Genomic DNA, 27,396 nt, shown 5'->3' with positions numbered 1-27,396 from the left:
AAAGTTATTTTGACTAATTTTCCTTATCAATATTAAAAGGGAACCCCTTGTTGTGTTGGGGGTGGAATGCAAACACCATGTGTGAACCATTTTGTTTTAAGAGCCATGTTTGTAAAGCAATATGTTTGTGGTTCTAGTTGGGGGAAGGAGTAGGATGTGGGGATTTCAAAAATATAATAAATTTTTCTCATCAAAGTAACATAATCCTTGACGTCTTCACATTCGCCTCCCTTTCCAAACAAGCCATCAAAATATGAATTGCATGTGTATAAGATGATTTGATTTGCTCTTTAATGTAGAAAGATGTGATGTCCACCTGCTTTATTGTATATCTGAAAGTCTTGCTGCAGTGTTCCCTGTAGATTAGGGCAGAAATTTGTAATTTATTCATGTTGCCAGCAATTATAGCTCGCCTACCCTTCGTGAAGGGCATCATGGGATCTTTTAACATCCACCAACTAATGCGGGCAGATGCGTCATCCAGGTTAAGGTCCATTTGAGGGACAGCACACACATTAATGTCTCACCCTGCCTGTGAAACACCAAGATGACAGTTTATGTCTGGGTCGGGGTTCAAACCCAGGCTAGACAGCGTACAGGTGAGTGTGCGTAGCTCGAGGCCATCGTGCCAGCTCCACCACATTGATGATTTTCCCACCCTGCACGTGAAGTGGAAAGCGAGGTTGAGCAATTGGTGCACTTTCTCTGTCTGTTTGTCTGTCTACAGATGTCAGTCTATGATCGTGGAACTTAATTTCACTTGAATGGTATATCTTCAATACTGCAGAACACGGATCGAAACATGAATCGGAACACGAATCTGCAGTTTAGTTTTAGTTTGGCTCTGAATTTGGCAAATTGTCTGGAATGTCATCCCAAGTGCGCATGCGTGGAGGAGTGAGGTAATTGTTTGTCTGTCTGTCTGTCTGTCTGCCTGTCTGCCTGGCAGTCAAACAAAATTGAAAATAATTCCAAACAGGAAACTTCCTGTTTTTAGGGATGTTATAATGGACACAAACAAGAGGTACAAACGAACGAATTTAACGTGTTAAATAAGGTGGTGTAAAGGATGGTCCGTCAACTGCGGTTGACTTCCGAAAAGCGTTTTTTCTTTTCTTTTCTTTTTCTTCCTACAGCCTTTAAAACCTCCATTGTATTTGATTCTAATTGAAGAATGTACTTGAACACTGAAGAACACAAATGGCCCTGTGGGCGCTTCCTAAAACCCCCTGTTTAGTGGTACTTTGACTTTCCTGCAATGCCTTGAGATAAATGAGATATTGAGATAAAATATTCGAAATTGAGATAAAAATCACACCTTGTATGGTGTGTGTGTGTGTGTGTGTGTGTGTGTGTGTGTGTGTGTTTTTATATATATGTGTGTGTATATATATATATATACATATATATATATATATATATATTGTTGCGGTCTTCGCGCCCGCCGGCGTGCGACGGCCACGTAACTCGAATCGCGGCACGTCGCCCACCGGACGGACAATCCAGTCGTGACCCTCTCGGACTAACGCCGGGAACCAGTCACGGGTGGACCTTTCGGTCTCACCGCGATCGAGCCAATCAGCCCCCGCGTGGGATAGGGTTGCTCGCCAAATTCGAACTACCTAAGTACCCACGCGGAGGGTAGACCGGGCGATCGCACCTCGCCGCAGGTCGACCGGACACGGGCCATAGCGACCCGTTCCGTACTATCAGAATAACCGAGCGGTGTTATCGTCGACCTCGACGGTTCGATTAATTATCGGGCATACTCAGCCCACTACCAGCCCTTTACGTGAAGCAAGATGGGGATTCAATGGAGGAAAAGGCAGCGAAGCGGGAGAACAGTTCAACAATAAAGCACGTTTATTCTCGGCTGCAGGAAGCACACAAATACAATTCCACCAAATGCACAAAAAAAAGAAAACACAATTCCATTTACACATAAAAGTGAAAACACAGTGCAGAGCTAATACCGACTACCGAGCACACGGCAACACTTATACAATTCTACTTCACAGGCAGGCGCCGACAACACATACCCAAAACCAAGGAAAGAAATACCCTCAAGAATGAGGTAGGCCTGGGGCGAGACCTGGTCGGGCCTACCCGTCTGGTGATGAGACGCGGAGCGGCGATGGCCCGCAACCCGCGGGCCTCGTGGACAGTGCCTGGCAGGGGGTGGGAACGGGGCCCCCTTGGTCGCACTATCTCAGCGCGGGGGGAAACAGGAGGGGGTTGCTGATGCTCGGGGTATAGAGGATCTTTATTATGTGCGCGACGAGCGTCTCCACCTCGGCCAAGTCGGCGCTGCCCCGGCCTCCCAGGGGGTGCAGCTCCCTGCACGACGCGAGCACCCCTCGTCCGCCCTCGCCGCCTCTCCACAGCTCGTCCCCTCCGTTCCGACTTCAACGCACACGACGAGCAGCTCCACCGCCCGCGAAGTCTTGACTCTCTGTTCCGACTCCTTCGCCTCGTTCCGACCTTTACTACTCCTTTGACTGACGAACACCGTCCTTTTATCCCCCCGTAACTTCGCCTTTGACCCCCTCCCTTTGACCTTTCACCTCGCTCCCCATTGGCCCGAGAAAAAGTGGGCGTGAAGGCTTTTGATCCACAAATTTGCATATATCGATCGCCCTGGGGGCGGGGCCAGTCGCCCCTCGCTCACCGATTGGACGGCAAAAAGTGGGCGTGTGTCGTTTTGGATCCGTTTTTGAAGCAGAAAATCCGTGGTTTTGTACACGCTGTTCAACGTGCGCCCTACACGAGTCCAGCATCGGTGCCCATGAGTGGCGCGAGATGACGGTGATGCGATGGTGGCGAGTTGTGACGGTAAAGGTCATGGCGGTTGTGGTGAAGCGGCGTTGTGGTTGGTGGTTGATGTTGTGGTTGTGATGGTGGCGATTGGTCCAAAATAAAGATAGTAGAAAAACGGCTATCCTGAAGAGTCGCAGCTCGTTATAAATGACATGTATTCCCACTAGACAACGGGTTTGGTGCTAACTACACATGCACTTACCGAGATACCTCACCTAAGGGACCTGAATGGTGGTTTGCGAATCTGGTAACCACAACACTACCCCCTTCCCTTTTTACAGACTCGTCCCGAGTCATCAAATTTTCGTGTGCCATCATGTGTAGTTTTCCCCTAGTACATTTTACCTACGGATCCCTGAGTGCGACATTCATGGTATTCGTGTCCCCAAAATAAATAACCTAAGGGCTGCGTAACTATCTAAACAAACTCACTCACACGGACGACTTAAATAAAATTGCCGGCGCTAAGACAAACATGCCGGGGCGCACTCATATGTACAGTACATCTTACCTTAACTTACAAATCTTACACTAAACCATGGCCCAGGATCACTGAACTCTGCAAAAGAAAAGCAGTTAGCAGGGAGCCAGGCTGCCCGCATGCAGTCTCTGGCTCAAACAATGCAGGTGACAGGGAACGTGGCTGGCTGCTCACACGCAGTCCAAGGCCTTCCCTTTTGAACTGAACTCAGTGAACCACAACGGTGCTTGGGCTGCACAACGCAGTCTCCGTGCCAGCTCAAGTGGCACACGCAATGAACACAACGAATGGATGCATGGACACAAACACGGTGCACGGGCCGCCACTGCAGGCCCGTGTTGTAACTGCCAACAGGGCAGTTCTTGCAGCTGCAAACTGTTGCCTTGATCCTGGCGCACATGGAAATGAACAGGGGGGGGCAAAGCAAAAATTGAGCAGGGGCTGGTGAACGTGGGCAGTGGGCATGGCATGGCAAAGGTAGCAGGCAAACACAGCCCGCAGAAGAAGGCCGCTGCAGGCAAACTCAGCCCGCAGAACCAGGCCGGCACAGGCCTCGAAGAAAAACAGCCAGCAGATGAACTGGCCGGCACAGGCCTTGCAGCACACAGCTGCCGATGAAGTGGTCGGCCTCCGCCTTGAAGCAAAACACGGCCAGCCGATGAAGTTGGCCAGCCTTTGCCGTTCAATGGAGGTTGGTGGAGGAGTGCGGTGGTGCTGGCCACTTGGAAGGCGGGCTCGGACCTACCTACCTGTCTCCCTCCCAACCTATCGCCTTTGCCTGTCACTGTACATACCCACTCCCTTAATTTGTCAAACCCCAATTTAGCCCCAACTTATTTTTTGTTGTTTTTATTTTTACTTCCACTATAAATCGTCCCCTAACCCCCTTTATCGTCCTTGTTCGGCTAACCTATTCTGTCACCTAGCCTACTCCCAACCCCTACGTTCCCTTCCCGGAGAAGAATAAGGAGAGCTAGCGTCCTGTGCCGAGGCCCACCGAAGCCTCAGAATGGCCTCCCCAGAGTTCGGCGATCTTAACACCAAGTGGGTCAGCGGCCCACAACGACAGCGAGGGATGGATGGTGCGGGAGGGGTACATCTCCTAATCTACCTAACCATTTAACAGTTAAACTACCCCGGGGCTTTCAGCAGCGCCTCTCGCTTAAACTATTGGTTCTAACAACCCAGATTCCCGTCGCCTGTGTTGGTGTCCTCACAATTTCGGGCCTCGCCCCCCAATTTTCTCTCCGTGCCCTCACACGGTCTCCTGGCTGGGACACGTGGCTCACTTTGGCAGGCACGACCCTCTGCCGATTCTCCCGCTATGGCACCCCGGGCACTACACTGCCTCCGAGCCTACCAGCTCCCTAACACCGGGAGTGCCCCCCATGGCACCTCCTGAAACGCACACGTGGCAGGCCGGCCTCCGGGCCCCTTTCCGAGGGTCACCGTGCCCACTACACTGCCCACGCGGCTAATGGCGCCCGGGCCCCGCACCAAGCAGGCGCACCCGTGCCCACTACTCTATCCCGGCCCCCATGGGCCCATGGCCTACCGCGGCCGACTAGCCTGGTGCCCGGGGTACCCTCTCAGCGATACTCACCTTTCGCAGCCACGCTCCCAAGCCCGTCAACAGGGCTCCTGCACCCTCAAATGGGTCTCGAGCCTACTTTCCCACCAACAGCAAAAACGACCTCCATTTTTCAATTTGACTAACCCAGCTAACTCACTTTACTCTGACCCCGGGGTCCCTTGGGCGGAGTCACTCCTCCCCAATCACTCATCGCACCATGCATTCCCCATTCACTCCACACACACAGACCCGCTGGCCTCACTCACTCAACAAGTACTCACCTCACAACTCACCAACTCTTCAACACACACACCACTGAACTCTGCCATCCTTCTAACTACCTCCCTAACTAACTCGTGCTCCCACGTCGTCCCTTAAACTATAGCACGTTCCTTTTAACACTACGTAGCTAAACTACGTCCCCTCTACACACTCACTGTCAGTCACTGTCTCCAAATAATCCCATTAATCAATTTCCCAGGGGGGGAATTTCCTCCCTTCCTACCTGGCTCGTGAACTCGTCGCAAGACTCTGAGAGCCCTGCGCCTCTGCGGACGGCTGTTCCAGCACCGACTCCTCCGGCAAGACATATCCATGAGGGGCGTAAAGGTCGCCCTTGTAAGGCCTCAGGCGGTCCGCGTGGACCGATCCGAGGAGCTCGTGGTCCCATTTTAATTTTTAGGACCACGTCACTGACTTGCGCCAGGACAACCCCCGGGCCCTGCCAAGGTGAGGTGAGCTTCGGGCATCTGCCCTTCCTTCGCCCGGGGGTTAAAGAACCAAATCTTGCCCCCGGTGGGTATTTGCTCACCTGGCTCCGGTGGTCGTACCTGCGCTTCATTTTATGCCCGCCTGTTGGAGCCGGTGTCGTGCGAAGCGTGGACCTTCTCCAAGCCCTCCTCCAACCGACGGGCATAGCCCTCCCCGGGGGCCTATCAAGCCGCTCAGGCGTCGGACCGCACAATAAATCGACGGGGCTTCTCAGCTCCGTCCGCCATCAACAGCGCCGGACTACATGCGGTAGACCCGTGCTGGGACGCGCGATAGGCCATCAGGAGGTACGGAAGGTGTTCGTCCCAGTCCTCCTGGTTAGTGGCGGTGAAGAGGGCCAACTGTTGGACCAGGGTCCTGTTGAACCTCTCCACCATGCCATCAGACTGTGGTCTCAGGGCGTTGTCAGTGTTTTCGAATTTCCAGGAGCCTGCACACCTCTTTTAGTAATTCACTCTCAAAATTTCGTCCCTGGTCCGTGTGCAGCTCCTGCGAATCCCATACCGGCATGTAAATCCTTCTACGAAGGCCTTGGCCACAACCCCTGCTTCCTGGCTGGGAAGGGCAAAGGCTTCTGGCCATTTGGTGAAATAGTCCATAATTACGAGGGACGTACTTATTACCCTGGCGAGTGGGGGCAGTGGTCCCAAAATGTCCATGGCCACTCGCTCCAGGGGGAGCCCCAACCTGATGTAGTTGGAGTGGGGCCCTCATCCTCTGTGGCGGTCCCTTTTTGCAGTACAGGCGTCGCATGCTCGACACCAGTCTGTACATCGCGCCCCATGTTAACCCAATAGAACCGCCGGCGGGCCGAGATTTTGTTTTGGTCCTGCCCAAATGGCCGCCGGCGCGGGTACCGTGCACCTGTTTCAAAATTTGGGTCTTAAACCCATCAGGGACTATCACCAGCCAAGAAGTTTGTTCAGAAGGAATCTCCACCCACTGCGATACAAGATGTTGTCCCTCATTTCTAGGAGTCCTCCACTGAGCCCAGTATGCCTTTGTTCGCGCCCGAATGGGGCATTTCCTCCCCCACTGGGCCTCCTGTTTTCCTGGACCCATTTGTACACTGGCCCTAGCACGGGGTCTTCCCGCTGGGCCGTGCTCCATGCCAATCCACCAAATTCCTCTCCTGCGGTTAGTGGCAAAGTTGGGCCTACCATCCGGGCCGCACGGACTGGGAGTTTCGGGGGCGTCTGCCAATTGGTCCCTCTCCTCATGTCTCGTACAATATTTGCAGTTTTCCCTCAGACAGGGCGTCGAGAGCGCATCGGCATTCCCATGAGCCTTACCGGCTCTATGGACCACACTGAAATCGTACTGCTGCAATTTTTCCAACCACCTTGCAATTTGGCCCCTCCGGTTCCTTGAACCGTAAGAGTATTGCAAGGAGGAATGTCAGTTCGAACCAAAAATTTCCTCCCGTACAAGTACGGGTGGAAATGGCTCACGGCAGACAGCATAGCCAATAGTTCCTTGCGAGTTACGCAATAATTTCGTTCGGGCCTACTCATGGCCCCGACTGTAATACGCGATCACTCTTTCCACGCCCCCTGTGTCTGAGACAAGACTGCTCCCAATCCTTCCTGGCTTGCATCCGTGTCCAGGGTATACATCCCGTCATCGGTGGGGTACGCTAAAACAGGTGCGGATGTCAAACACCCCTTTAATTTGAGGAAGGCCTCCTGGCACTCCTCCGTCCAATTAAATCTCAACCCCTTCTCCATCAACCGGTGAAGGGGCCTGTATCTCCGCAAAGTTTGCCACGAAACGCCGGTAGTAGGAGCAAAGTCCCAAAAAGCCCGCACCTGTTTGACAGTTGTAGAGTACGGGCCACTCCTCTACCGCTGTAATTTTTCCGAGTCGGTCTTCAGCCCCTCGCGGCCTATCACGTGTCCGAGATAGGCCACCTCTGTCGCGAACAAAGTGCATTTCTCTGGGCTCAATTTCAGCCCTGCCTGCCTGAGGTGCCCAAACACCTGGTCCAAATTGGCTATCTCCTGGGTGAATGTTTTAGCGTGTACCAGGACGTCATCCAGATACACCAGACATGACTGCCACGGCATGCCGCCGAGTACACGCTCCATCAGTCTCTCAAAGGTGGCGGGGCGTTACACAAACCGAACGGCATCACAGTGAACTGATACAGTCCCTTCCCTGTGGAAAATGCCGTTTTCTCCTTCCCCGTCTTATCCATCTCCACCTGCCAATACCCACTCTTGAGGTCCAAAGTTGAGAACCATTTAGAGCCTGCAACGGCGTCGAGGGTATCGTCAATTCTAGGCAGGGGATAGGAGTCTTTGAGTGTCACGTTGTTCAGCTGGCGATAGTCCACACAGAAACGCGTGGTCCCATCCTTCTTTTAACCAGCACAACTGGTGACATCCAAGGACTTACCGAGGGCTCGATGACACCTGCATTGAGCATCTTTTCAACCTGTTCATCAGCCTCCTCTCTTTTTGCTCCATGGGAGCCTTCGAGCAGGCTGACGGACAGGCCGGGCCCCATTGGTGTGGATCTGATGTTGCACCAGGCCCGTACGTCCAATATCCTCGGGTGACAAGGAGAAGATCCCGATGTGTCGGTCGACCAGCTTGTATAAGGCCTCCCGCTGGGCCTCCTCCAAATCTACACTACTCCGATTTACCATCTCACAAATGGGACCGGGCCAATTCCTAATCGAGTCTGGAGACTCCTTCTGGGGCCGGTCCGGCTCGACGTTATCGTCCCTCAGCTCTGCGACCTCTTTTACTGGGATGCAATCTGCCACCTTCGTGCCCTTCCTGATAGTGCGTGGTTCCGTGCTAACATTTATCACCCGTACGGGCACTACCGGCCCGTCGGTACTTACCAGGGTGCGGCCCACGACTAAGCCCGGGGTTGACGGCCCTGCCGATGGTTCCGCTAGTGCACAGGGGCCCTGCCACGTTGGGGGTGCTCGCTACCGGGCCAGGACCACCGCCTCGGCACCCGGGGAATGACCACGGAGTCAGGAGCCTCCAGCTCCACCCTCTCATCCGTGCTCACGCCTCCTAACGGCAACTCCTCACCACCCAACTGCATGACCCCCCGGCCCAAGTCGATCTTACAACCACCGGCCGTCAGCACATCCAACCCTATTAGACATGGGTCGTACACCTCAGCCACCCAAACCTCTATCTTGGTTTTCACAGTGCCCAATTTAAACGACACGAAACCCGTCCTATGATAGGGGCCGTTGCCCCGGTAGCTAGCTGCAAACTATGGTTTTGCAGACGATGGATCTCATCCCAACCGTCTACACTCGAATCAAGGACCACAGGGCTGATGATCGTGGCGCTTGCTCCCTGTGTCCACCACGGCGTCTACCCCTACGCCGGCAATCTTGCACACCCGAATTGTTAAGCTACCTTTGCCAATTTGGCCACAACTGATGACCTGTCGCAGTTCTGAGGGCTCTTCTCCGTCTGAGTCTGCCGAACACGGCCCTACATGTTCGGCACTTCTTAGTTTCCGGGACTGGTGGGGGGGGAATGGTTGGGCCTGGCTATCCCTATTGACCCGGGCGGAGTTGGTGGTCTAGGGGGCCGTGGCTCTTCTCTTCGCGGGGGCCTTTCCCTGCGCGGGCGTTGCACCTCCGCTGCAGGTGGTCCCCTGCGCCACAATTATAACACCTCTTCTGGTAAAGGTGTTTGCCTCCAGTACGCCGAATTATACCCCCTCCATTCCGAATGGGGGTACCCCCGATGGCCCATCTCCCGCCCTTCCCGGGCCCGACCGCCTCTCCACAGGTCTCCCGAACAGGCGGTCGAACATGCCCTGCACCATCCTTTCCATTCGCGCTTGGTCGCCCAGGGTTGCCCCGGCTCCCAGCGCACTGTCGTGCACGGGGTCCACCTGTCGGACTGCCCCCACGTGGCGCCAGCCCCCTCCCAATGGCGTTCTGGCTGCCTCCCAGCAGGCAGCAGTATCAACCGCCTTCTGGAGGTTGTCCGGGCGCCATACGGTGAGCAATGCTCCGACATCGGTGCCCCCTATTGCTCGAAGGAAATGGTCCAGGGCAATCTCCTCCCGGTACTCCGGTGGCATGTTGGTGTGCGCGATCCCCACCAAGCGGCCCGAATGTCATGTGCCAATTCTCCCAGCGATTCCTGGGGACGTCGTTTGCGCCCGTTGAGCTGAGCTTTAACAAGCTCGCCCTGCTGGTCCATGCCAAATCGGTTTTAGGGCCGAATGGAGATCCTCCAGGGTCGCCCCTCACTGGGTACCGTGGTCAGCACTTCCAAAGCCACGCCACGCAGGGCCGCTGTGAGTTGTGCCACACCCTGCACCTCGTTCCAGCCATTGCCTCTGGCAACACACTGGAACTGGGCCATATATGCCCTCAAGTCCGTCTTGCCATCGTACGGGGGTAGCGGCACCCTCGGTTCTTTCGAGGTCTCCTCCCGTTCCCTAGGGACTCCGGGAGGAGTGTACCTCCCAGTCCCAACGGTGCCTCACTCCCGCAGGGTCCGAGGCCATTTGCCCGGGGGCTCCACCACCCTTGTCTGTGTCTGTCCGTGCCCCGCGTCGTCCCGCTTACTCTCCCAAGCCATTGGACTCACACTCCGCACACCCCCTGGAACAGTCATTCTGGGTACCCCCGTTAGGCCAAAGACCCCGCGGTCTCTACCCTCCCCAAGCTTGGCATGCTCACCCCGCATCGGGCAAGCCTCCTGCTCCGCCCTGTGACACCGGCCCCACCTGGGCACGATCCGCCTCGAGGAGTATATCCTCTCCCCCTGTTCCCGAAGAGGCCACCCTGCTTCTCACACCGGGCCTCCACCCTATCCGTCAGTCTCTTCTCCATTTCCTCCATTTTCCCCTTTATTACCCCATTTATTTCCTCCCCTATCGTTCCTAACGACAGTTCCCCGACTTTTTCTCTTATTTGCTCCACCTCCCCTTGTACCTGTGTCACCATCTTATTTGTCTTGGATATTTCCTCCCTCGTTGTCCTAAACTGCTCTTCTGTCTCGCCCGGTTTTTTCTATCTGTTCCCCCAGTTCCTCTGTCTTTTCTCCGGCTTTCCGCTCCATTTCATTAATTACCTCCTCATGTCTCTTTCTACATTCCTCCGCCACCTTTTTTAATCCTTTCTGTGTCTCCGCTTTTACCTCCTTTCGCAGGTTTTCAACTTTGTCTGTCATTTCCCGATGTCTTTTCTCACAGTCCTCCTTCACGGCTCCCAATCCCTCCTTTATTTTCCCCTGTTCTCTTTTTAATTCCTCTATCGCCGTCGTGTTCCTCCCTATTTCCTCCTTTATTTGGTCTTGTCCCTGTTTTACTTCTCCCAATCCTTTTCCTACTTTGTCTATTTTTCCAACCACCATCTTTATTTCGTTCACCCTCTCTTGTTTACTTTCTTCCATTGCGACTCCCACTCCTTTTACTTTCTCTTTTAACCCGGTCACCTCCGCTCGTATCGTGTCGACTTCCTTTTTCATTTCGTTTTTTAGTTCTTCCAAGCTTCCTTTTAGGCTCATTCCCATGTTCTGCGTCTCACCCCGCAGCTCTTTCATTTCTTCTTTCATGTTTGCTTCCATTCCGTTTATTTGCTGTGTATTCGCATCCATCGTCGTTTTCACTTCATTCATTTGCTTGTTCATTTCGTTTTTCATTTCATTTGTATTTGTATCCATTTTTTCGATCATTTTCGCATTCATCTTTTCGTTCATTGCCGCCAGCATGGCTGCCAAGCTGGGCCATGTTGGATGCACTCAGCTGAGCCGTTTCGGCAAGGGTTGGGGAAGGGTCTTGGTGGAGAGGGGGGAGGTGTCATACACTGCGGCCGCTGCCGCACCCACCTCGGGCCCTGGGTTCAGTTGGGCGAGTCCGTGTTCCTGCACAATCAACATTTCCTGCTCGGGGATTCCATCCTGGACCATGGACTCTACATTATTACACATATACATTTCTAATACCCCCGGCTCCCGCTCGCCTTGAGACGCCATCTTGCTTCTCGTGAAGGGTTAATTTAACTCGCTCGTAATTTGGAGGGAATCGGGGGTCGCTTCTCTCACCCCTGGACCGATTCCCGTGAATTTAGCCGGAGACAGGAGAGCCTGTTTTCCTGTTCTCCAATACCAGTGCCGCGGGGCGTGAATTTGTATCCCACTCCTGACACCAGTGTTGCGGTCTTCGCGCCCGCCGGCGTGCGACGGCCACGTAACTCGAATCGCGGCACGTCGCCCACCGGACGGACAATCCAGTCGTGACCCTCTCGGACTAACGCCGGGAACCAGTCACGGGTGGACCTTTCGGTCTCACCGCGATCGAGCCAATCAGCCCCGCGTGGGATAGGGTTGCTCGCCAAATTCGAACTACCTAAGTACCCACGCGGAGGTAGACCGGGCGATCGCACCTCGCCGCAGGTCGACCGGACACGGGCCACTGGGCGACCCGTTCCGTACTATCAGAATAACCGGCGGTGTTATCGTCGACCTCGACGGTTCGATTAATTATCGGGCATACTCAGCCCACTACCAGCCCTTTACGTGAAGCAAGATGGGGATTCAATGGAGGAAAAGACGAAGCGAGCGGGAGAACAGTTCAACAATAAAGCACGTTTATTCTCGGCACACGGGAAGCACACAAATACAATTCCACCAAATGCACACAAAAAAGAAAACACAATTCCATTTTACACAAAAAGCAAACATAAAAGTGAAAACACAGTGCAGAGCTAATACCGACTACCGAGCACACGGCAACACTTATACAATTCTACTTCACAGACGGCGCCGACAACACATACCCAAAACCAAGGAAAGAAATACCCTCAAGAATGAGGTAGGCCTGGGGCCGAGACCTGGTCGGGCCTACCCGTCTGGTGATGAGACGCGGAGCGCGCGATGGCCCGCAACCCGCGGGCCTCGTGGACAGTGCCTGGCAGGGGGTGGGAGCAGGGGCCCCTTGGTCGCACTATCTCAGCGCGGGGGGAAACAGGAGGGGTTGCTGATGCTCGGGGTATAGAGGATCTTTATTATGTGCGCGACGGCGTCTCCACCTCGGCCAGGTCGCGCTGCCGGCCTCCCAGGGTGCAGCTCCCTGCACGACGCCAGCACCCTTCGTCCGCCTCGCCGCCTCTCCACAGCTCGTCCCCTCCGTTCCGACTTCAACGCACCCGACGAGCAGCTCCACCGCCCGCGAAGTCTTGACTCTCTGTTCCGACTCCTTCCCCTCGTTCCGACCTTTACTACTCCTTTGACTGCGAACACCGTCCTTTTATCCCCCCGTAACACGCCTTTGACCCCTCCCTTTGACCTTTCAACTCGCTCCCCATTGGCCCGAGAAAAGTGGGCGTGAAGGCTTTTGATCCACAAATTTGCATATATCGATCGCCCTGGGGGCGGGAGCCAGTCGCCCTCGCTCACCGATTGGACGGCAAAAGTGGGCGTGTGTCGTTTTGGATCCGTTTTTGAAGCAGAAAATCCGTGGTTTTGTACACGCTGTTCAACGTGCGCCCTACGAGTCAGCATCGGTGCCCATGAGTGGCGCGAGATGACGGTGATGCGATGGTGGCGAGTTGTGACGGTAAAGGTCATGGCGGTTGTGGTGAAGCGGCGTTGTGGTTGGTGGTTGATGTTGTGGTTGTGATGGTGGCGATTGGTCCAAAATAAAGATAGTAAAAGAAAAACGGCTATCCTGAAGAGTCGCAGCACGTATAAATGACATGTATTCCCACTAGACAACGGGTTTGGGCCTAACTACACATGCACTTACCGAGATACCTCACCTAAGGGACCTGAATGGTGGTTTGCGAATCTGGTAACCACAACAATATTAATGTGTATATAGTGCTCGAAAGCACAAAGCAAGAGGTGACCAGACCTTTCCCATGTCCTTTTTCTCAAGACTGTATGATGTAAGGTGTTCTATGAACTCTTGTTTTAGTTGTGTGTATTGCAGTGCTCCACTTAGAGATTGGAGGCCTTCGACTTAGTGCATGAATTGCCTCCTGATATTGCAGAACAATCTGCAGGACCTTCTTTCGCTTGCTTTCAGATGTCGTGTAATTTTGTTAGGTTTATCGTGAGCTTTAGGATCCCCTTAAATTGGATCCATGCTCTTCATGGTCATGTCAGTGGCAGCCTTGTTGTTTTTGCCTAACTTTTCAAGCAAATGTACAAAATGGCGTTTTCCTTCACGTTTGATTTTCAGACCTATTCCGGCTTGTTTTGTGTGGTGGTGAATCCGTACAAGAACCTTCCAATCTACACTGAGCCCATCATTGAGATGTACAGAGGAAAAAAGAGGCATGAGAAGCCTCCACACATCTATGCGATAACGGATACAGCCTACCGCAGCATGCTGCAAGGTGAGAGGAAAAACAGAATGATACTTATGAAAATGGAGCCGTGAAAACCATGCATTTGTACATCATCATGCATAATTTGCAAAGCTAAAGGCAGTAACACACTGTGTCCCATTTATTTGATGCATTGTCCCATTTAAATTTGTTTTCTTAACTAATGCATCTGCAAATGTGCCTTTTTAAACTTGTGTAAATATTGTAGGCAAACCCACTCCATCTTCCCTTTCACATTGCTGGCATCCTCTGTTTCCTGTGCAGAACACGAAGGGTTGAGAGTTCAATTTGAGCATGGTTCCAGGCCTTGTATATGAACAATGTATTTGCTATTGATTGTCCACTCAATTCTGCTGCTAATGATCCCCTACTGTGCCAGTCTTGTTTTGTGCGTTGAAGCAAAGGGCACCGAATGTTGATTGGATCGTAGCACACACAAGCTGTATTTGGATTGTTCGTTTTATTTCAATCGGCTTTTTGTCTTGATTCTGAACAAATCTTCCCTGGATGAAATGCGCTCTCTCTCTCTCTCTCTCTCTCTCTCTCTCTCTCTCTCTCTCTCTCTCTCTCTGTCTCTGTCTCTGTCTCTGTCTCTGTCTCTGTCTCTGTCTCTTTCTCTGTCTCTTTCTCTGTCTCTTTCTCTGTCTCTGTCTCTGTCTCTTTCTCTTTCTCTTTCTCTTTCTCTTTCTCTTTCTCTTTCTCTTTCTCTTTCTCTCTCTCTTTCTCTCTCTCTTTCTCTCTCTCTTTCTCTTTCTCTGTCTCTTTCTCTGTCTCTGTCTCTGTCTCTATCTCTCTCTCAATCTCTATCTTTATCTCTATATCTTTCTCTGTCTCTGTCTCTGTCTCTATATCTATATCTGTCTCTGTCTCTATATCTATATCTGTCTCTGTCTCTATCTCTATATCTGTCTCTGTCTCTGTCTTTGTCTCTATCTCTGTCTCTCTCTCTCTCTATCTCTACATCTGTCTCTGTCTCTGTCTCTGTCTCTGTCTCTCTTTCTGTCTCTGTCTCTCTTTCTGTCTCTGTCTCTCTCTCTCTCTCTTTCTCTGTCTCTGTCTCTGTCTCTGTCTCTCTCTCTCTCTCTCTCTCTCTTTCTTTCTCTCTCTCTCTCTTTCTTTCTCTCTCTCTCTCTTTCTTTCTCTCTCTCTCTTTCTTTCTCTCTCTCTCTCTTTCTTTCTCTCCACCCAAAGGCAGATTCGGTGCCTCGCTTCAAGGATTAAACTGGATGGTTTTCCATTGCATTCTCAGTGGTACTCATGGTAGGAATTTGGCCATGGTGCTGCCGATAGCTTGCCAACTTTTTGCGGACACCATCGGATCTTTCACGTCCACCAACCAATGCCAGCAGATGCTGTGCCCAGTCTTAACGTCCATTGGCACACAATGGTGAAGCTTCCTGCCTACGAACCCAGGCTAGACAGCTCGGAGCTGAGTGTGCATACCTCTCGGCCATCCTGCCAGCCCTTCCCTGATGAAAACCCTTGTTAAAGTTGCACAAAGAATGTGCCATTATCCCTGTTTTTGACTGGTTTCCACCCAGGGGAGAATTCTGATTTATAATTGTGGGTCTAGGGTGGCTGTATGCAAGTATTATCAGAAGGATGGTTGTGGGATCATGGAACTGAGCTCTTGATTTTGTGCAACAGGATGTTGAATGTTTCCTGGAATTTCTTTTTTTGGGGGTGAGTGAGGATGGGGTTGGGGGGGGGGGGAGTCGAGTGGTCTGGAGTAATGCCTAGAATTGTCTGTCTTTTAGCTTTGTGCTGGTTATATTGCATGAACTTCAGCTTTGCCCACATTCACAACGCTTGGCTGCTTTCATCATGTACTCCTTTGCAATCTCTTGGTAGCAGGGCTTTTGGGTAAACAGTTTTGCCCACTTTGGCACTCTGCCTCCACTGCTGCTGAATGTTCAAGTCAAACAAACACTGCTTCAGTGAAATTGTGGCATAAGAGATGCAACGTTTTGTGTGAAGGGTTTGTTCAGGTTCCTTTGGAAAGAAGTTGCCTCTGCTTATTGTCTTTGTGATTCATGTTCATCGAGGATAAAGCATTCATTGTCCTCTGATCGGCCTTGTGCAATTTTTTTCTTTCTTTTTTGTACCCACTATTGAGACTATTCAACTGTATTGGTTAAAACTATTTGCAGTTTTTACCTGGTTCATCGTTGGTTTGTTTCACAAATTGCAGACCTAATCACCTCGGTGATGCATCATGTATCCCACTTAAGCAGACTCTGGCGTAGCGGTTAGAGCATTGGCTCTGAGTCTGGGAGATCGGTGCTTCAAACCTTGGCCGAGTCACACCAAAGGCTAAAAATGGTGTGTGCTGTTTCCTTGCTTGACATTCAGCATTTAAAAGGATGGAGCATGGAGAAACAACACTGGGAAGGCAATGGCAAACCACCAAGTTATAACCATTGCCAAGAAACTGCTTAGACAGCACCAATGCTCTGTAAAGTGTACGGCACATCACATCACAGCAAATCGTATCAATGATCTTGTCTCATTCTGGCTTAATTCTTTTGTACGTGATGCTGTACAAGTTTTGTGTGTGTGTGTGTGTGAGATATTAATATTGTAACGGGTTTGGGGTCGGCAGGGGATGCAATCATGGGGTTCTTGGACCCACCCACTTCCCAGCCGACGACCCTGAAGTCGACGAACCTTGGATAAATCCACGGCATGATTGGTTGCTAAGCAACCACAGACGCCATCTGAGACGCTTAATCTCGGTCGGGTCCAGTGTCCAAATCCTGCTTTACCTTCCCGACAAATTTATCACCCCAGATAAGAACTACGTTTCCCAATGCTCCACTGCTATTAATCAAAACGGCTGAGCCGCAAGTGGAACAAATTTGGAATTTCTCCAGCGTCCCGAACCACAACCACAACGAAATGGCAGGGCTGAACTCTGTCACTCATCGCCAATTGTTTTAACCAATGATAGAAGACGATCGGGCAGTTTGGAAAGAGGTTTCGAAAAATCAACAAAAGCACGTAGTTACAAGTGTCACAGAAGAAAGCTCTTCTCCATAACACAGAAACCCAGTCTTAGTCACTTAGTCACAGGTTCTACACACACACAGGCACCTGTCATTCTGGGGAAATGAGATAAGAAAGAGTGATAGACAGATAGAGGAGTGAAGAAGCCAGGTGGTGTGTGGTGTAGACCCTGTACTCACCCTTGCGTGAGCTGGATGGCTGCCGTAGTAGCGAACAGTGTGTGTGGTGTGGGTGAGTGAGGGGGGCGGGTGAGACATGCGGGTGAGTGTGGCGCAAGTTGCGTTTGGTGCATGTATGCCGCTGTCCCCCAGGTGTGGCGCTTGACATGGTTCTCCTTGTACTCCTTGGTTCTTCCACTCTCACCGCCTTGCCTTTAACTTCTCCAACTACTCTCCCAACAACTCTTTTTTTCACTCTTATTACTCTCTCAACCACTCTCTTTTCCGTCTTCGTCTGCCAGGTATTTTATAGACCTCGTTTGTGGCTTCTTCCGCGATCCAGCCCCTCTGATTGGTTGGCGCTCTGTGATCCAGTCATCGCGATTGACTGCAGGAATGCGGGGGTGGGGAACCGCTGGTGCCTCGGTAGCATGGGAATGACATGGCAATGAGTCTGATGTTGACATTGCCGCTGTGCCATGTCCGAATTTGTTACGCAGCAGAGGACGCCGTGCTTGTTTCTGGTTCACACCATTGAAGTGTTGCCGGATGGATTTGTGTGGTTTGTGGAGTGATTGTTGTACGTGGTTTGAGTCTGTAAAGAGTGTAGAAGAGTTTGAGACTTAGTAGTGTGTTTGAGAATGGTTTGGGAGTGAGGAAAAGAACAATGGGATAGCTTTAACTTCACTCACAATGCATTTTTCCTTTCCATTGATACAAGGGGAGAGGTAATTTATCTAGACAATACACTACTGTGAGAAGTATAGTACATTCGGGCTCCTTTATGTGTTGATATGTGCCTCCCTGGGGTCTCTGAAAAACGTCACAATATATTTATTTATTTATTCATTTACTTATTTCAATCTATATCATTGTTTACATCGTTTGCACTCTTCCTTTCAATGAGGATTCTATGACTTGAATTGGTAGACCATAATCATTGTTTTGGGGCCATGTTCATGTCATGTACATATTAAAACAGCCAGAGGGATGAAAATTGAGATTAAAAAAAATAATAAAAGACTTGGAATGATGCATGACAAAAGCAATTTTTCGCCCAGACTAAAGAAACCCCCTACCCCACTCACATTTTACAGTGCAATATCACACAAACACACGCGTACTTCATTGTCAGCAGGGCAATAAAATGGAGATTTTCGCACTCCCCATGGGATGCCAACTCATGCCGTTGGTCTGCACTCCATCCTCCAAATGCTGTGTCGAGTAGGAAAGGAGCACGTATCATTTTTAACATCTATATACTCCGCGAACTGCCAACCTACCGGACTTAGAGCGGACATGAACCATTACGCCACTGAGTCTGATTACATTTTTATTCACCACAATGTTTACCACATTATTTAGCACGAAATGCTAACTTTTAAGCGTTAAATTACCCATTAACATTCCACATTGCATCGACTATTTGAGACTTTTTAAAATCTATCCACATTTCAAATAATTGTCATTCCAGAAATATTATTGCCGTCTGCTTCTTTGGGGAAATTTAGTTTTAATTGCTTTCTGCATGAAAATGGTTGTAACCGGGCCTTTTCATGCAGATTGAGCCGATAATGACTTTGTGGGTTTGCAGCAGGCTTGTTTGCTTTTTTCCTTGCACGAAGCAATGAGAAAATGTCATCGGTTGACCAGAAGTAGATCACTATGTTGATAACTCTCAGACTTTTATTTCCACTAATTAGATCATGCATCGTCATCGTCATTGTCATCGTCGTCATGTCCAAGTCTGTAGTTTGACTGCATTTTATATTGGTCTTTCATCACAAATTCTTTACGATTGACTGACAGGATGTGTATTGCGTTTGGTGCGTGGTTAACACTTGAATACTTACGATTCGATAAGGAACTAATTGTGTGCTATACCTGGTTCTCGTGTCTGTCGAGGTGAGATGTTGGTTCCAATATGCGAGTCGAGTATAAAAAGTGACAAGTATCATGGAATTTTATTTTGGTTGCAATTTGAGCCGTGTGGAAAGATCGTGAGTGTCCGGGGAAGTTCTGTTTGCTTTTGGAACAGGCCTCATTTTGCGGAATCAAGCCGTTTTTGGCTTTAAAAAAGGAATTAAAAAAAAAATGTTTTTTTTTTTTTACAGGATCTAAGGCTCATATTGGTGTTGACACACACACACACACACACACACACACATGAGACAGCACGACTGTCAGACGAGACAAACACAGCCACTGAGCTTGGGAGAAGTGCCGTCACTTTCCTGGGGCACTCTGGGTACCAGCGACACCACAACAATGGCGCCGCCTTTCTCACTGCACTCAGCGAGGCATTTGCTAAAGATGAATTTCTTCTACCCCATGGATGCCAACCTGTGGGGATTGACGAGGTGCACTTATCCTTTTAAATATTGAACGTCAAGCAAGGAAGCAGCACCTACCATTAAATTTTTTATTTGGTATGACTCAGTTGTGGTTTGAAATGCCAACCTGCCAGACTTCGAGCGGATTCTCTAACCATTAAACCATCGACTCTAGTAACAGCGATACGGAACCACCTCGTATTTACAAGTGATTTCCTTGAGGGAGGGGTTTTTGGCAATGTTCATGAGCCGTGTAAGAGAAGAGAGATCACTTTGCTGTGTTTGTGTTTTGTTTGTACACACGAATTTGAACTCTGCCCACCTGACTGCTTGTTTTTTTGTACATCGATTGATCAAAGGATTTTGGGTTTTGTGACATCATGTTTATTAGAACCTCGATCACCATCAAATCGACCCCATCAAGTCCCATTAAATGGACTGCGGCAGCAGAGACAATTTGTCTTCAATTTGAATCCACGATTTATTGGAGTGGATTGATGGTGGATTAGTTAAAGTGTTCTTGCATTCCCCTCCCCAGTGTGCGTTTCATTTCTCTTATCTGCTCAGAAATCTCACCCGGAGACTTCTGCATCGCCGGTTCTGTTTGCCCATTGAAATGACACTATGGTGCCCCCCCAAATGAACGACCTTGTGAGAAACTTTGTGTGTGTATAGGTACAGCAGGAATTTAGTGCTGTGCACTTAAGACTGGATGTGCAGAGCATATTGGTTATACATTTTTGATTGTGTAATGGTCGTGAAGGCCAGTTATAAATGTATTCCAAAAGTTGTTTTGTGTAAAAGGGCAACAGGTTATACGAGGTTGGGGGACCTGTATCGAATGATCGCCGAGGTGCGAGAATTTTCCGGTTACTTCTGGGTTTGGAAGTGTCGAAAACACTGGTTCTTTGCAGAGATTCTGTCTCGGGGTGAGGGGGATGTAAATGGGATTGGGAAGAGGAGGAAGACTGGGAGAGGTCTCAAGTTGTTTTGTGCTGTCGCATTTGATCTACGGAATAAACTCGCCTTCCATTGCGGATCGATCAATCAAAGGACAGTCACATTCTCATGACACACCCACATAATATAGGCTGATGGTGCTTTTAACACCTCCAGCTACTTAAGTGTTTTTAACACACTGATTATTATTTTTAATTTTTTTTAAAGGGACTGGAATGTTTTAAAAAATATATTTATTTTATAATTACCTCCACTGCCAATAAATTTTTTTCCCCCAAAAATCTGGTCAATTCGTCCTTGTCAAGTACCCAACCTGTTCACCAAATTTCGTCCAATTCCGTCCACAACTTTTTGAGATATCGTACTCATAGACAGACAGACAGACAGACAGACAGGGGTGAAGACTTTGCTGGTGGTTACAAACCCTTAATCATGCAACATCTCTGTGCAGAGCTCAGAGGCTGCATTGCTGTCCATACTGGAGACATTTTTTTTTTCTGGAACACCCTGTGGAGTCATTTAATCGATCCTATCCATGTATATGGTTGGCTATGATTTCTGAAAAACGCTGTTTTGTTTGTGACCGCTACTGGCCAGAGGCCAGTCCACACCATGCCAGCTGTGGTGGCTCCCTTCCTGTTGAAGCCATGACATGGTTTTTGTGGAACGAATGATAGTTAAAGGATTTGCCATCCATAATGCCAGAAGGATAAGGTGTTTTTGTTTTGTCCAGGAATGGTGGTGTGTCGCATCTGTTTCACTTTGTCTGAAAAGCTTTCCATGCAGGCTTTCGTTGGCATGCCTGACAAAATTGCTGTGAATTGTAGTTCGGTGTGGATGGTCACATGTTACCACTTAGGTCTGGGTGTTTGGTACAAAATGGTTTCAAATTTACTTTGCCAGGACAGGAATTTCAGCTATGTCACCCAAACTAGGAACACATTGTCGGGGTGAAAGCTGGTTATCTGCAGTACATCTCAGTTGCCGCTGTTAAAATAGCAGCATTTTTTTATATATATATTTTTAAACTGCGAGTCCGAGAATGCGAGTATGTATTCTTTAAACTTTTCTCATTTGAACAAATTCCGAACCTGTAAACATCCAAGTTTCAAAAAAGCTATCCTGAGTTAGAGCTCTTAAAAATCTAGTTCTCATCAAACTTGTCCTGCATGTTTTAGCAACATGGCACATGCTTTTAAAGGAACGCTGTGCACTGTCAGGCCTTAATGAAATGTGGCACATTGCAAAATAATTGAAAGATTTGCTTGTCAGCAAAAATTATCGTGATGTCGAGGGACCACTTGAGACAGAATGGTGAAATACCAAAGTGTGCTTACTTTGCTCTCTTAAATGGTATCTTCTTTTCATGATCTGATCGACTGATACGTCTCCATTGATTTTAACCCTTTCAAAGCCATCTACATCCTTCTCGAGGAAAGCTCCATCTCGACAAAGAAAAATAAGAAAACATTAGTGTTGTGTTTATTATTTTTTTTAATGAGATGAGAAGGGATTGGGTCTTGGTGTGGTTGATTGAAATGAGTTGAGCTTTGAATCCTATTCCACAGCAGAGTCGAGATTGAGCGAAGGGAGTTTTCAGTTGAAATATGGCTTGCAGTAAGTGGCCAGGAGGAAGACAACTGGGATTTGTAGTTTATAGCAGAGTGGAGTTGTCGGCTATGAAATTGATGGGGTCTTTGATGGCACAAAGAATGTTGTTAATGAAATGGAAGACAGGATGGACCAAATTGGAACCTTTGGGGGCTTCAGAATTGATGGGGAACCTCTTGGAAAAGGGTTAACACCGCCAGCCCGGACGTTCGAACTTCTTTCTCCCTTGGAGGCCTACAGCCGAGACTCATGCAGATTAATGTGCGCGTGCTGGAAAACAGTGAAGCGCTGCACCAGGACGGCACAAGGGAGGTATATACTCGAACCCCATGACAAATACACTGACACAGCCACTTAAAATGAACACAATTTATGAAAATAGACATATTTACAAAGAACAATAATCAGAATAAAATAATATGCGACGTAAACTAATCCTAAAGTCTAAATTGAGGTGCCTCTACATACAGAAAAAGGGGGGGGGGGGGCGGGGGACAAAATAAAAGAAAATCCTTCCTTTATTCTTGTACTTAGCTTGGTCCAGAGATACTCTTTGTAGAACTTGGAATCGAGGCACTTCTATTTGCACGTGAAGACGTGCACAAAATGGTGCCAAGTCGCTCTCTCACAGCAGGACAAACGTATGCTACACAATTAACACCAGCAGCTGCTTCAATGCGTCGACCATCCTCATCAACCTGCTATTTGACATACACGAGGCTCAGGGTCCGTTCCTCACGACCCAACCAAGAGCCAAAGGGCAGTGCCATGCTTCACCACGCGAAATCGCCTCAACACAAATACAAGAATTGTGACGTCTTCACGCATTGCAGGAAAGCCAGCTGTAAAGCTTTGTTCTTACAGGCCATCTCCTAGCTACGTTCTCTCTCTTGACTGCAAGCACCCTTAACTCCGTACTCGTGCCTTCCTCCTCTCAAATTTGACTCCCCCCCCCACCCTATTTGATATGCTCGATCCCATGCCTTCTTCCTCATCATGGGTCTCATATCACGCCAATCAATCCTCCACCTCCAGGGTGTGGCCTGCTTGCACGAAACCCGGGAAGGCGTGGCTTCTGCCCGCTTGTAGTTATTTTCGGGATGTGTTCCCCACCTTTATTGCCGATCTTGGAATCCAAAACGTCGGGAGACTTCACAGCAGGACGATTACATACTAGGGTGATTAGTCTTAAACCCTACCTAATTAACACAGCACCACCCCCCATGTGGTGACAAGTTACACTTAAGCTCACAGTTTCCTGACTTAATTACAGCGAGATGTCTCCAACACATCCACTGACCAAACCTCCATTCAATCCTAGTTTTCCGATTAAATTCCTCCATATCCCCTCACAACTATAACAATATATATATATATATATATATATATATATATATATATATATATATATATATATATATATATATATATATATATATATATATATATATATGTTCAGTTACAGTCAAAAGTTTGGACACACCTACTCATTCAAAGGTTTTTATTTATTTTTACTATTTTCTACATTGTAGAATAATAGTGAAGACATCAACACTATGAAATAACACATATGGAATTATGTAGTAACCAAAAAAGTGTTAAACACATTAAAATATATTTAATATTTTATATTCTTCAAAGGAGCCACCCTTTGCCTTGATGACAGCTTTGCACACTCTTGGCATTCTCTCAACCAGCTTCATGAATGCTTTTCCATTAACAGGTGTGCCTTGTTGAAAGTTAATTTGTGGAATTTCTTTCCTTCTTAATGCATTTGAGACAATCAGTTGTGTTGTGACAAGGTCGGGTTGGTGTCCAGTAAATAGCCTAATTTGGTAAAAGACCATTATTTTGTCTGCGCTGAAGTAGTCCATATCATGGCAAGAACAACTCAACTGAGCAAAGAGAAACGACAGTCCATCATTACTTTAACACATGAAGGTCATTCAATCCAGAAAATTTCAAGAACTTTGAAAGTTTCTTCAAGTGCTGTCGCAAAAACCATCGAGCGCAATGATGAAACTGGCTTTCACGAGGACCGCCTCAGGAAAGGAAGACCCAGAGTTACCTCTACTGCAGAGGATAAGTTTATGAGAGTTACCAGCCTCAGAAATCACCAATTAACTGCACCTCAGATTGCAGCCCAAGTAAATGCTTCACAGAGTTCAAGTAACAGACACATCTCAACATTAACTGTTCAGAGGAGAGTGCGTGAATCAGGCCTTCATGGTTGAATTGCTGCAAAGAAACCACCACTGAAGGAGACCAATAATAAGAAGAGACTTTATTGGGCCAAGAAACACGAGCAAATTGACATTAGACCAGTGGAAATCTGTTCTTTGGTTGATGAGTCAAAATTTGAGATTTTTGGTTTTAAAAGATTTGTATGTAAGACGCATAGAAGGTGAAGGGATGATCTTTGTATATATGTGGTTCTTAAGGTGAAGTATGGAAGAGGAGGTGTGATGGTGTGGGGGTGGTTTGGTGGTGAGAGTGTTGGGGATTTATTTTGAATTCAAGGCACACTTAACCTGCGTGGCTACCACAGCATTCTCCAAACTGATTCTGGAAGCAACGTCAGTACAAGCACGATTCATCGTGAGCTTCATCAAATGGGTTTCCATGGCCGAACAGCCGCACACAAGCCAAAAATCACCATGCGCAATGCCAAGCGTCAGCTGGAGTGGTGAAAAGCTCACCGCCATTGGACTCTGGAGCAGTGGAATGCGTTATCTGGAGTGATGAATCGCGCTTCACCATCTGGCAGTCCCAAGGACGAATCTGGGTTTGGAAGATGCCAGGAGAATGCTACCTGCCCAAATGCATCGTGGCAACTTTAAAATTTGGTGGAGGAGGAATAATGGTCTGGGGCTGTTTTTCATGGTTCGGACTAGGCCCCTTGGTTCCAGTGAAGGGAAATCTTCATGCTACAGCATACAATGATATTCGAGAGGATTCTGTGCTTACAACTTTGTAGCAACAGTTTGGGGAGGGCTTTTTTGTTTCAGCATGACAATGCCCCTGTGCAGAAAGCGAGGTCCATACAGAAATGATTTGTCGAGATCTGTGTGGAAGAAGTTGACTGGCCTGCACACAGCCCTGACCTCAACCCCATCGAACACCTTTGGGATGAATTGGAATGCCAACGGAGCCAGACCTCATCGCCCAACATCAGTGCCAGACCTCACTAATGCTCTTGTGGCTGAATGGAAGCGAATCCATGCAGCAATGTTCCAACATCAAATTGAAACCCTTCCCAGAAGAGTGGAGGCTGTTATAGCAGCAAAGGGGGAACCAACTCCAAATTAATGCCCATGATTTTGGAATGAGATGTTGGATGAGCAGGTGTCCACGTACTTTTGGCGTGTGTGTGTGTGTGTGTGTGTGTGTGTGTGTGTGTGTGTGTGTGTGTGTGTGTGTGTGTGTGTGTGTGTGTGTGTGTGTGTGTGTGTGTGTGTGTGTGTGTGTGTGTGTCTTTAAAACAATCCAAACATTCCATAATTGAATCGCAAAACAATGAGTGTTCGTCATCACGCTGAGAACAATACACCCCCTAACAGTCGCTTGTAAAACATTTGTGACAATCACCACAATATCGCTTCCACTCATTAGTTGTGCCTCCAAGGAAATAGAATGAGGAGATCAAAATTTGCCTCCAACAGTCAGAAGGTAAAGTGCCATCAGCCTCGTAGAGATCACAGACACCGTCGGACTAGAGTATCAGCAAACTTTTACTTCTCCTCCACTATGTTTGCCTGGATATTTTTTCTCAGAGATTATGATGCAGTTATTTCCACCAAGCTGTTGTTGATTGTCAATCAATTTGAACTCAAAACAATTCAAAAAGGGCACAAAAATCTCCAGCCTTGTTCATCTCTTTGTGGTTCAATGACCTATTCATTCACCATTTTGCTTTGATTATCACTTTGAAGCAGTGATGGTTTTCAGGCAGCCACTTGTTCATTGTGATATTTTCATGCATATTAATATTTTAATTCACCAGGTCATAAGCAAGATATGTACTCGACAGCCAAACAAGCAATAAAATAATGAAAAATCACTCGTAGAGCGCCACTTGGCAAAACAGAACAAAGTTGAACGGCACTTGGTAGAGTGCATACCGCCGCCAGGCTGAATAGTTTGTTTTATATCCCACTGATGGGCTGGATCTGAACCAAAATCTAATCCGCTTGCTCTTGTCACCTAACCAACTCATCCATTTAGTTTTGTCACAACTTGTCCACAACTTTTTGAGAAAAAAAAATTATGTGTATATATATTGGTATGTGTGTATATATATATATATATATATATATATATATATATATATATATATATATATATATATATATATATATATATATATATGCTATTTCTGTAGCATATACCTATACTTATATAGATAAGTATATATATATATATATATATATATATATATATATATATATATATATATATATATATATATATATATACTTATCCCCCCTATATGTAGGTATATGTGTATGTATATATATATATATATATATATATATATATATATATATATATATATATAATTTTTGGCCCCATCTATCAATTTTAGAAATTGGGCCTGTGTTGACGTTTTGACCTTAAAATTAATAGGCGGCTGAATTCATTGACCTGATATGCAAATCCTGTTCAAATTTCAAGTCAATCGGATGAAAATTGAGGATTTTGGAAAGTATTCCTAAGTCGTTGACCTTTGACCTATGTTTACCTTTTGGTATGAGCTGACCTCAAAAATAATTGGTGGTTGTAGTCGGTGAGCTGAAATGAAAATCCTATTCAAATTTCAAGTCAATCAGATTAAAATTGACAATTTTAGAAATTTGGCCTATTTTGACCTTTTGACCGATGTTGACCTCAAAATAAATGGTGCTTGAATTTCAGTAAGCTGATATGCAAATGGTCTTCAAATTTCAAGTCAATCGGATGAAAATTAACGATGTTAGAAATCTGGCCTATGTTGACATTTTAGCCTATTTTGTCCTTTTGGCCTAAGTTTATCTCAAAATTAATAGGAAGTTGCATTCAGCAACTTGATGTGCAAATTGTCTTCAAATATCAAGTCAATCAGATGAAAATTAACAATTTTAGAAACGATTAAAAAAATTTGGCCGATGTTGGGTTGACCTTATAGCCGATGTTGACCTTTTTACTTAAGTTAACCTCAAAATTCATCAGTGGTTGAAATCATTGACCTGATATGCAAATCCTGTTCAAATTTCAAATCAATCGGATTAAATTTGAGGATTTTCGAAAATTTGGCCCAAATTTGCCTTTTGGTCTCTGTAGACCTTTTTGGTCGACCGAATTTTACGAAACTTCAATGC

At 47.8% G+C, this 27,396-nt stretch overlaps 1 protein-coding gene across 11 annotated transcripts in view; it reads left to right on the top strand.

The window, feature by feature from the left end:
* LOC147034722 (myosin-10-like) overlaps nucleotides 1-27,396 on the top strand; it is a 242,334-nt gene that overhangs the window by 48,274 nt on the left and 166,664 nt on the right. For all 11 annotated transcript variants that reach the window (XM_085887757.1, XM_085887728.1, XM_085887750.1 and 8 more), the window contains exon 4: nucleotides 13,824-13,980. In XM_085887757.1, coding sequence (XP_085743883.1) covers nucleotides 13,824-13,980 — 157 coding nt within the window. The remainder of the gene's footprint in view (nucleotides 1-13,823; nucleotides 13,981-27,396) is intronic.

Source organism: Eptatretus burgeri, chromosome 1 (genome assembly GCF_056783735.1).
Source record: "Eptatretus burgeri isolate ZD-2024b chromosome 1, Ebu_testis_v1, whole genome shotgun sequence".
NCBI lineage: Eukaryota > Metazoa > Chordata > Myxini > Myxiniformes > Myxinidae > Eptatretus > Eptatretus burgeri.
Note: the sequence above shows the minus strand (reverse complement) of the source record. Positions and strands in the feature narration are given on the sequence as shown.